Genomic DNA, 12,210 nt, shown 5'->3' on the forward strand with positions numbered 1-12,210 from the left:
CTGAGACGAAGTCACAAACATAGATTTCAACTGAACATATTCTAATTACTGAAGTGCCTTAATATGCAGTGAGTTCCCCATCATTAAGAGTATTCTAGAGCAGTTGAAAAATCATTTGTCAGGGATGCCACTAAAGGAAGTCCAGCAGAGGTAGGCAGTTATTCTAGATCCTTGCTATTTGAAATGTGGTTCATGGATGAGGAGAATCAGAGTCACGTGAGAGTTTGTTAGAAATGAAAGTCTCAGGCCCCACCCAGAACCACTGAATCAGAATGCATATTTTAACACAATTCTCGGTGGTTCATACGCACATTAAAGTGCAGCACTACAGTACTGGATGACAGTCACAGGCTTCTGTTAACTCCAGTACCCCATTACAAGTGAGATACAGTAGCAAAAACAGCAAGTCTAGGGTTCAGCTCCATGAGTTTTAACGTGCTACTAGTAATAAGGGAGGCAAGACTGTCCAAGGGTCACCAACAACCTCTGAGGCTAAATGCAACAGGTCTGCTCCTAGACTTGATCTTATTGGTTCCAGGTAACATGTAACACCCTGCCCACTCCTTCCTCCTTTAAACATTATTTTTCCTTGGCTTTATGATGACACATTCCTGGTTCTCCTGCTGCTTCTCTGGCTGTTTTTCTCAGTCTTCTCTTCTGTTGCCCCTTAAATGCTGGTGCCTCTCAGCATGTTGACCTAAGGTCTCTTCTCTTCCCAGCCCACACATTTTTCCAGAATGATCTCTTCTACTCCATTTTAAATTATCAGCTAAATATCTCTCATATCTATATCTTTAGCACAAACTTCTCTTCCAGGCTCCTAATCTGTTCACCCAACTAGTTACTGGATATCTCAAAGGCTTCCTAGAACCTCAAACTCAACAAGACCAAAACTGAACTCATCATTGTGGAAGATCTCCACAAACCTGTTTTTCTCAGGCTATTTTCTATCTCAGAGAAAGGCACTACCAATGTCCCCACCTGCGCGAGACAAAAGCCTAGAACTCATTGACACCTAACTTTCTCCTGCTCTACATCCAGTCACTCACCAGGTCCTGTTTCTTCTACTTTCTAGTTATCTCTTACATGGGTCCACGTCTCTCTATCGCTGCTGTTGCTGCTCTTGTTAAGGTCAGCCCTACCTCTGGCTTCCTAGGTGGCAGTGACAGCCTCACCCCATTTTATCCTCCCTCCATGCTTGCTCTGCTCCAATCCATGCTACATACAGCATGATCCAGAGTAGTCTTTCTACATCTGATCTCATTCTTCTTTTCAGCTTTTTTTTTTAAGATTGGCACCTGAGCTAACATCTGTTGCCAATCTTCTTTTTTTTTCCTTCCTCTTCTCCCCAAAGTCCCCCAGTATATAGCTGTATATTCTAGTTGCAGGTTCTTCTGAATGTGCTATGGGAGACACCGCCTCAGCATGGCCTGATGAGCGGTGCCATGTCCACATCCAGGACCTGAACTGGTGAAACCCTGAGCCACCAAAGCGAGCATACGAACTTAACCACTAGGCCTGGGGCAGCCCCAAAGTTCTTTTTCAAACTCCTCAAGAACGCACTCTACCCTATTCCCTGCTCACCCCTCCACTGCTTTAAGGATAAAGTCTAAATGCTGAAACAGAGACAAAAAGACCTTTAATGACCTGGCCCTTTCCTAGCTCTCCAGCTTTCTCTCTCACCCCTGTCTACCTCACAGTACACCTCAGCAACATGGGACTTGCCAGTTCCTTGAATATGTCATACTTCACCTCTGAGTTCTCATACCTGCTCTTCTCTTTGCTCAGGACACTCCTTCCACGTCTTCAAGTGGCTAATTAACTCTAACTCATCCTTTAGTTCTCACCATAAACAATACTTTCTCCAGGAAGCCCTCCCTGATCAGGTCAGGTGCTCTGTCATGTGCTCCCAGAGCACTTTATCTCTCCTACCTAGCATTATAATGCCGTGACACTGCACATTTTATCATCTGTCTTCTGAGCTAAACAGTAAGCTCTACAGAGCAGGGATTGTGCCAATTTGCTCATTATGGTATCTTCAGTGCCCAGTATCAGGCCTAGCACATAGTAGGTGCTTAATAAGTATTTTCAAGCAAAGCATGACTAGAAGGAGGAATGTTGGGGGACAGGTCAATTTCCCAGTGGCTAGGTAAGACTGAAGATGTCAGGTTGCCCATAATTTGGTCGTGTATCATTACCCATCCATGTTGAAGATGTGTGCGCCTAGTCACAGAAGGGACTGAGTAAGAGTCTACGAACAAATTAACAAACACGTCTTCAAATATGCTGTTAGAAAGCAATGAATGCTCATGGCCACTGAGGATGGGTTAGTGGCACCTTTTCTATAAAGACAAGAAAGCATATTTCACCAATAAGAGAATGTATACAATCTTAGTAATTACAAAGATTTTAATTCTTCTTCTTACCTGCTTTTTACAAATTGCCTGAACTCCTGCAGCTTCCATTTATCATATTTTTCAAACCTTTTGAAGTGTTCTTCTGCGTGAAATTTATCAGATGATGAGTTATAGGCAAACACCAACCCACACTGGGCACCAATGCCGCCACGCCGAACCTGGAAACAGAGATCTGGATAAAGCACGCCAAGGGGCAAAAGTTCTGTGACTGCTCCATTTCCACAGAATATGGTTAAAGTCGAAGAGCTTGAAGCAAAATCAAAGGAATGAAACGATATTTTAAATACATTGTCTCGTAAAAGCAAAAAATCTTCTTTCTAAGAAATAATTCCTTACCTTTTGCAATACTCATATTCACACCATTCATACACAACAATTTATTCATCTTTGTGACCCTGTCTTCTGCTACAAGCCTGACACAGAGTAAATAATCATTAAATGTTCAATAAGAAATCAATGATGCGGACCTCTGAAACGTAATCTTAGTAAAAAAAAAAGGTAGTAATATTGCTTAAAGAAGGTAGCTTGAGAATTACCATAATTCTGATCTTTGTAACTTGAAAGGCAGATTCAGTTCCTGTAGAAAAAATAGTACTTGCTCTGGTTTTTCCAGTCTCTGTAAGAAAACCTGAAAAAAGGAAAAACTAAAGTTAGGATGACTGACTCATTTGTTATAACACTAAGAACTAAAATCAACAAAAACAAACCACATCCTTTGAGGCAGGGGGTAACTAGTCTATCCAGTTCTTCTGTGAAAATTTTCAGATAAAAATCTCCCCTCTGGACAGATGCAACCCCACTGACAAACCCCTAGGTAATAGACCACTGACCAGATACAACTGCTTTGGGGCATAATCTTCTCAGCCATATAGGTAGCCCTGCTCTGAGGTAATGATAAAGGAATAAAAAGTTTTAGAAAGATAGTGACTTTAATTCAAAGAGACAAACGACTGAATAATCAATTATATTCCTGAGCCACTTCTAAAACCAGGTGTGATGTTTGGATGGATAAAGTCAAGCACGCTCAGAAGCTGAAACAGGGATTTGACAGCTTCTAGAATATTCTGTCAGGAAAGATTGTGAAAAACTTTGAAATGGGGAAAAAAAGATTACTGGGTGCTCTGTTTAGCACACTCTTTGAGTAATCTCCATCTTTCATTGTCTCTGAGCTATTTTACAACTCTGTAAGTTGTAGAAGAATAACAATGCAAACGATTTTTGTCCACAGGAATAAAAATTGTCTCTAGAAGTGTAGCTGATTATTCCTTATATTGACCAAGTTTGTATCTATTTGTAAATTCGTTTCAGCATTTCTATTGGTCTATGGATATTTTATGAATTCTCCTTTGATCTGTTTGTAACATCTTACTGGTTCCCTCACTTTAATTAATGAGATAAACAAAAAGTGTGATGTTTTCATTTTATATTTTTATAAGAGTCATGATTTATCTTTTTTGTCATTAATTATCCTTTAATAATCAAAAAAATGGTCTTCTGCTAGACCCAAGGCTGCCTTTCTCTCTCAAATCTCAGTAAATGATATAATTCACACATTTGCTCAAGTCACCACTGACTAACCATTCTTCCCGGGACCCTGATCTGCTCTCACCCATTCTGTCTTATCAAGATAAAAAGACTAAAACAAATCTTGTGCTTCATACTTCAATACACTAAGTTCAATAAAATAAAAACTTGCGAAGCTGAATCTCCCTAACACAATATGCAAAATTTGTCACCAAACCAAGAAAATTAAATCCAAAAGAAGCTTTACTAATTCCCAGAGAGAAGCTATTATACAATCTAGTTCTATCAAATAGTAATTCTGTAGACAATTTTAAGAAATCATGTAGCCAGAAATTCACACAACTTCTCTAACAGTAATACTAAAAACTATCCCAATTATTGAACTGTCACCTTTTCCCAGAGGTCTGGATGCCTCTAATTACATCTATTGTAAAGGCTGAAATACTAACTAGAAGTTAAGTTATTAGTCAGCACTTTTAATTAGTCTCAAAGCAGCTGAAACAATAATTTAAGTCAACAGAAACAGACTCTTTTGAAATAGCATTGCTACCAAATACACATTTAAGATATTTTTTAAGGCCAAAATAAATAAAGTTTAAAAAGTAAATAAAACCTTTGTCCTTTCTTTTCTTGATGAGAAACCAGCTCACGTGTCTAAAAGTGCTATTTTAAGCCTACATTTGTTTTGACACCCTGCCCTCCCCTGAAAAATTTATTCTCTTAAAATGACAGGAAAAAATATCAATCACAGATTTAAAGAATTTAATAAATCTATCCCATCAGTTCTATTGGCAACATCCAGGATTCCTTTAAAATACCAGACCAGTAGCCACAGCTCACAGGAACGGTAGCCCCCTGGAGTGTCAATGTTTGGGTTCTCCTGTCCAGAATTGGAACTCCCCCGTAACTGGGGAATTTGAACGGTACCAGCGACCAGAGCCCTTCCCCCTGAAAGGGGAAGAAACAAATTACTCTCGAAATCCAACAGTTCTGCCTGGGGGGACTCTCCCACATCTCATCTATCTCCTCAGGCTCATTTTTTGCAGTGGAGAACGAGAGACTAAAACCTAACCTGAGTTATAAGAAACAGATAGCGATAGTGCTGAAGGGAGTGAGCGGGAGAAACTGAGTCTCCTCCTCATACACGGTCATCATATCCCATTCTCGTGCTTATCAGAAACCCAACAAAATAACAAATCCACAAACTACAACTAGTTTACAAAATCCATTCATCCAAGGGAAGTGGAAGGCAGGGAGGAGAGGTGGGCAGATAAGACATAAGGAGAATAACAAAGTATTCAAATCAGACCAGGCACAAGAGCTGGCAGATGCTTCTAATAGCTGCAGAAAAACCTGTGGTCCTTTCAAACTTAGAACAGCGTTAAAAATCTATACACTCAATTTTTATGACAGTGAAAATACTCTGTATATTATACTGAGGGATTTACGTCATTATACATTTATCTAAACCCACAGAATGTACAATATCAAGAGTGAACCTTAAGGTAACCTATGGACTTTGTTCATTATGATGTGTCAATGTAGATTCATTCTTGGTAAAAAATGACCACTCTAGTCACAGATGTGGATAACGGGGGAGGCTATACTTGTGTGGGGGCAGGAGGCATATGGTAAACCTCTGGACCTTCCTCTCAATTTTGTTGTAAACCTAAAACTGCTCTAAAAAGTTAAGTCTTTAAAAAAAAAGAATAGATACACGATCTGAAATGGCTATAAAAGTAAAAACAATAAGATAAAATAAAAGGGAGGCCTTTCAGTGGATGATAAGAGCGTAAAAAAAAAAATTTCATATATGGTTTCAGGAAGATTCTGCCTTAAATGTGCCAGAGATAAAAATTCCACTTCTTCAGAGAATGAAGGAAAAATGCAGAGTGCCCGTGGCAGAGTAATCTTGCCCTTCCAGTGGGGCAGAGACAAGGAGTTGCCACTGCCTCCTCCTAACCCCATCCATGCACTTTGAATGGCAGGCGAATCAGCAGCCGGCAGTGGCCTTCAGTGTGGCAGGAGATGGATGTGGCAAAGGAAACATCTCTGCAGAGGCTGAGCTGCTCAGGGAGGACTGAAGGAAGATTGCCTTAAGACTACCAAGGAGAGGAGATACAACTGAGAAAAGCACATCTTCCCAGAGGTCTTTACTTCACTGGTGCTAAGAATGAATAGAGGAAACAGGATAGAGGAGAGGTGACCACTGAGAATGTGTGAGGACTGAACTGCTGTGAGGAAGGCCAAGGGGAACCAAATCCAAAGCAGTAAGGCCACTTCCTTTCAGTGTTTGATAACTGCTGGAACATTCCACTTCCTCTACTGAATCAGCAGTATCAAAGCAGTATAGTGAGTAGAAAACGGCCATATGCAGGAGACTGGCTGGCCAACAAGATGGATGAGGAAGAGACTCACGAACACCCCCTGGATGAGGAAAGGAACCTGCTGCATGGGCCGGCCCTGTGGCCGAGTGGTTGAGTTCACGTGTTCCACTTCGGCGGCCCAGGGTTTCACTGGTTCAGATCCTGGGCGCGGATACGGCACCGCTCATCAGCCCATGGTGAGGTGGCGTCCCACATGCCACAACTAGAAGGACCCACAACTAAAAATATACAACTATGTACTGGGGGGCTTTGGGGAGAATAAAGAAAAATAAAATCTTTCAAAGAATCTGCCACAACGTTGAAGAGATTACATCAGCAGTCATCATGCTGACATTAGGGAAGGAGTGCGGCTTCCTCCCAGGCACCTCGCATGCCAGATCAGCCATAGCAACACCCTTCTTTCTCAGCAGTAGAATGCTGCTGATCCACTGTTTCTTAAACTTTAGGATGCAACAGAAAGACAATTTGAACTTAAAGATGGTTAGCTTTCTATACTCCAAGAGGAGGAGTCCTTGCTTTTCAAAACCGAAGGCTCTCAGGGCCTGCCCAGTGGTGCAGCAGTTAAGTTCACATGTTCCGCTTCTCGGCAGCCCAGGGTTTGCTGGTTCAGATCCCGGATGTAGACATGGCACCTCCTGGAACACCATGCTGTAGTAGGCGTCCCACATATAAGAAGAGGAAGATGGGCATGGATGTTAGCTCAGGGCCAGTCGTCCTCAGCAAAAAGAGGAGGATTGGCAGCGGATGTTAGCTCAGGGCCAGGATTCCTCAGCAAAAAGAGAAGGACTGGCAGTAGTTAGCTCAGGGCTAATCTTCCTCAAAAAACAAAAAACAAAAACCAAAAAAACCCCTGAAGGCTCTCAAGTACTTTTAAGGTGTTACAGGTGATTGACACCTAGTAGATTACAACACTATAATAAGGAAACCATGAAAACGGTTTAGGAACCACTGCCAACTGAAGGACAGACAACCCAAAGTGAAGATTGTATATGCTGAAAATTTCAAAATTCAAAATTTCAAAAGTCACTAGAAACAGACAGATCCACCACTCACCGTCCCTCGTCCACGGTTCAACAAGGAGGTTTTCAGGTCCTGACTTCTCTTCTTTTCCTTTGACATCACAGGCCTGAAGAGTCAACTGGAGAGGTTTACCTGACCAAAGGAAAGACAGAGAGCCTTAAGTTAGTGCTATGAAAAAATAAAAACTAGCATGCACATCAGCAGAAATGGAGTGCCTGTGGCCACCCAGACTGCCGATGAAGAATTTACCTGTCTAAAAGCTAAAACAGAGAAGTGATATTAGACAAAAGTTGACATCATCCTTTTGTGCTTTCCTGAAACAAAGTAAAGTACAGTGATTCCAAGAAGAGGTCTCTAGAATAACCACTATTTAAAAACAAAGCACATTATAAGATATAGATTAATAAGCTAGATTCAACATATTTGCAGGGGGGGAATTCCTAAAATACTGTTTTTGAGCCAATAATTAATTTTATTGCAATTGCATTTAAATATATAAATAATGTCTTAGAGTTTTGGGTCTTGTTTCTTTAAAATGCCTTCAGGAAATTTTGAAAGTTTCAAGAATTATAAAGATCAACTTTTGCTATAATGACCTGAAAACTTTTCTTTTTTCTTTTGTTTTAACAATATAACGAATACCTATTAACCTACAACCCAACCCAGAACTCGAGCATTACCAATAAGGAACATCCCCCGACACATTCCTCCCCAGCCATCCCGTGCTCCCTGCCAAAATAACTGCTAAGAACTGAAAGCTTTTCAGGAGAATATTTTCCAGACACTACATATCCCTCCCATCCAGTCATGCCTGCTACAACCCCCCTACCCCTCCAAAAAATGACATTTCCAAATTTAGGGGGGAAACTGGATTTACTGAGTTCAAAAATTAAACATAAATTATTAAGTCATATTAAGGTAAAGGTACAAATATCATGGCAGAAATATCACAATAATGCCTCTACTACTGAAGAGGATGGGATCTGATACTGTATTTTGTGGACAGAAACTTTAGCACTTGAGGCTGGGATGGCACATCAGCTGTTCCTCATGCCAACTGCTGTCATCTCGGAGTAGCTATATGGGCTACTCCATGTTGAGAAGGATTAGGAGGCCCCATTCTGGGTCAGCAGAAAAGTGCTAAGATGGATTACTGCTGGGCCCAGGAGGGGAAAGCAGCATCAGGCATGTATGTATGTCCACATATGTCCTTCCAACCAACTATCATGGGGATTCAGAGGGATGTGCTCTAAGATAAGGATCCTTTGCACCATGTCTGGGCTAGTTTCCTCCCTCCTCCAGATGAAGGTACTCCAACTTTCCAACCCTCCTGGCCTACACAATGAATGTGACACTACTGTACTTCACCAAAGATGGCTGTGATCAAATGGCCACCAAGCCTAACTGATTAGGTCAGTAAATCCTGGGAGTACAGCCTGGTGGACATTCAGGTCCTCTTCTGCTGATGCTGCCATAAATGAACCAGTATCCCCCTTCTCCCTACCAATCCCAGTCAAAGAGGATATGTTCATCCAGAAATCATGGTATGATCACAACGACACAGTCCAAAAACTACGCGAAAAGATAACAAAATTCCAAAATGTCACATGTTAATGATGGTCTCATGACTTGTCCATTGTGCTTATGTCATTTACCATATTTAAGGAGGAGGTTCTGCCTGACTGATGCCATGGATGAGATGAGGGATGAGGCATCATAGTGTGTGTCCAGGTGGTCAGTGACAGTACACAGAGAGCTCAGCACTTTCGCAACACTTCCTCTAGCTAGTGCAAAAGCCAGAAGAGTCAGCTCCACCTCTGGAGTAGAACAGCAGCTGTAAACAAAGAGCAAAAAAATTTTCACTTCTTAAAAACATGAGAAAATCTAGGTAGTTCAAACCCCATGTACCTAATCACCGTAAGTAAGATCTACCTGCCAGGGGCTTTCTCTATGTTTACCAGAGGTACTTTTTCAAAGTCCTTTGAAAAACTAAATCAACCCAGAGGACCAGGAAATAAAATCCTCACTTTCGTAACCTTAATCTATGATTAAATAATACTAATAATATCAACGTTAACAAGTCAAACTTTATAAACAGACAATAAATAAGCTGCTGCAATAAGCCTCTGCTATTAAGAAGCCTAGTGTAATGATTTGGCTTGGCCAGAGGTAAGGGTTTACTCTTTCAATCACCAAAAACGTATTTGAAATCTACTCCACATCACACTTCTCTGGCTTTTTTAACACATTACACTGAAACTTTTAAAACTGTCTAGACGGCTCAGGGCCTGGTTTGTACTCTAATGCAGTAGGTCCTCAGGGCTTGCTGAGACAGAGCTGAGGGTCCCTACATTAAGCAGCCCTTCTACCAAGCTTTCAAAGAGCCCTTCCCAGGTCAACGGACAATCAGGCCTGTTAGACGTAGTGGTCAGCAGATGCTGAGCAGGGCCACGGCTGAGGACAGAGTGATGTGAGAGGGTCTGCATTTGGGACTTTAAGATATCTGTTCCAGCCGAGACGGAGGATTACTCCCCACTCGCCCCAGTTCCTGAGGTCAGGTGATATTGCTAGATAACACAGTTTAGATGGGTGAACTATTATTTCATTTTCTCTTCACTCTCTAAAAATGAATCATTTTTAGTGCTGATCTTTAAAAGATTAAAAATTAAAAAACAGAAAAAGACTTAGCAAACACATATGCCCTCCATCCCCCACAAACCCCACCTTATCAACCCTGATTTTACCTAGTTATCCTTATGAGGAAGCTGTCCACCTCTTCCAGAACGTTGGGAGACAGGAAAGTGGAGAAATCCGTAGATCCCGGTGAAAGGGACAATGGAGGCATGTGCTGCAGAGCCTTCCTAGAAGTGGAAACGGTAAAATTAGAACAACAAAGGCAAAAACAAATTTGATAATCTAACATTAGACATAAAGTAAATTGTTAGAAGCGTGTTTTGATTAATCCCTTATAAACAAAGAGTGTTCCTACAGAGAACCTGGTAAATAATATAAACCAGACTTTTTCTCCCCCAGGAGTAATGGTGCTAAGTAGTTTAATGGGGTCTCTTTCTTTCTTTTCTCTTTCTTTTGACAGTTCCATTTCCCTCTGTAAAAGCTTATTCAACTCTCCGGAATCAAGTATTCATTTGAAGTAGTGTGAGCAAAATACATACATACTCTACAGAAGAACTCCGGAGTTCTTAGAAAACTTGACCCCAGAGGCAGAGCAGTTTACAGCACAGTTAAAAATTCATCTCACACATGCAATCTTAAGAGCTATGGTATCTAAAGACACGTCACGCATTTTATTTTCTTCAAAACACACTGGCACCCATCACCTTCTCTATTCCTGCCTGTTTCTTGGCCTTCTACCTTCGTTTCTGCTTTAACGTTGCTCTTTCCTTGTCTCCTCTTAAGTTTATCTTTCGGATTCTCCCAACGGCTTTACCTCCTCTGGCCTAGCAGTCATCTAACAAATTTATGCAACAAATAATTACTGAGTCCTACTCTGCACCAGCAACTATGTTAGGTGAGTATACCATGAACAACTTGAAGGTATGCATAAGTGTATCAAAAAAATAACTCAAAATTCTATGTTTGATAGCCACTTTATAACAATAATGACAATTCCTGAAACACTCTTATTTCTACATTTCAAAATAGAGACAATACAGCAAGGCTAACATTGTATCAGCTTCCACTCTCCTCTGATCTCTTTTCCCCTCTATACAACAATCTGTATCAGTATGGCAGCCACAATGAGGTCTAATGCACATGAGCGGCATGCAATAATTTATTGAATTTATTTCCACTGATACAAGTAAATACCTTTGTTCCAAACTATTTTTTTCTTACTTATTTTTCCTCATTGATCTTCTTTCCAATATTTTTTAAATTTTAGACTAGTTTTATATCACTGGTATTTAAAAGGGAGGAGTGAAAATATCACTGCAGATTAACTATTACAACTGTTTAGGGATATAAACTTTAAATATATCCATTCTTCAAACAACGTGGCATATCTTCACAAAAGTAAGGTTGAAAGCTTTTCCTCTTCCCCTTCCTAAAAATTCAGTCCACACAGTGGGGCTGTGCAAGGGAGGCACCAAAGTGTGCTTGGGCGGGTGGCCCAGAGTCGGGTACTGGAGTAGGGCACGAAGCAGGGTGAGAAAGCCATCTGCATGAAGGGACAGCCTGGCATGGAATGTTAGCACCAAGTAGGGTGAGGAGGGGGGCCTGGCACCAGGCAAAGGAACTTAAGGATCACAAAAAGGGCGTCTGTACACAGGCAGCCACAGCAGCAGCCCTGCAAAAGGTACTGGGGTGGGAGTGGGGTGAGGAGCATGTCCAGACCAGGGCAGGGGAGATGGGAGACTGGTTACACAGAGGGGGTTGATTAAATAAGTAAACATATTAGGGATGATGGGAGGTCGGTTTCTCACTGTCAGAGAAAGGAGTTACAAATACAGAAAGCGAGAAAACTAAAATGAACACTGTAGTGCTGGATTAGAATTGGAAGCATTGGTGTAAACTCAGAGTTTTCAGTATTACAGAAATAGAAATAAAAAAAGGTGTAAACGTGTGTACATATACACGTGTGTATTATTTATATACAAACATCTATTTCCTAGCTGTGTCCACTGCGAGTGTCTGAGAGAAGCAACACTCCCAAAGCACTGAGTTTAGTTTCTAAATACCATTTTCTACTAAAAGGGACCAAGACACCTTAGAAAAATGGCTGACTCCAGGATTAAGGTAAGGAGCATTTAAGGCAAGCCTGGAATATCTTGTTGTTCTAGAAAGGAAGGAAGTGTTCCAAGAATGATGAGGACATGTTAAAAGGACACATGAACCAGACTCAA

At 41.1% G+C, this 12,210-nt stretch overlaps 1 protein-coding gene across 3 annotated transcripts in view; it reads right to left on the bottom strand.

The window, feature by feature from the left end:
• ZZEF1 (zinc finger ZZ-type and EF-hand domain containing 1) overlaps positions 1–12,210 on the bottom strand; it is a 112,725-nt gene that overhangs the window by 74,768 nt on the left and 25,747 nt on the right. For all 3 annotated transcript variants that reach the window (XM_023653285.2, XM_023653286.2, XM_070227910.1), the window contains exons 7-11: positions 10,093–10,209; positions 9,004–9,182; positions 7,382–7,480; positions 2,954–3,045; positions 2,427–2,575 (exon numbers count right to left, since the gene is read on the bottom strand). In XM_023653285.2, coding sequence (XP_023509053.2) covers positions 2,427–2,575; positions 2,954–3,045; positions 7,382–7,480; positions 9,004–9,182; positions 10,093–10,209 — 636 coding nt within the window. The remainder of the gene's footprint in view (positions 1–2,426; positions 2,576–2,953; positions 3,046–7,381; positions 7,481–9,003; positions 9,183–10,092; positions 10,210–12,210) is intronic.

Source organism: Equus caballus, chromosome 11 (assembly GCF_041296265.1).
Source record: "Equus caballus isolate H_3958 breed thoroughbred chromosome 11, TB-T2T, whole genome shotgun sequence".
NCBI lineage: Eukaryota > Metazoa > Chordata > Mammalia > Perissodactyla > Equidae > Equus > Equus caballus.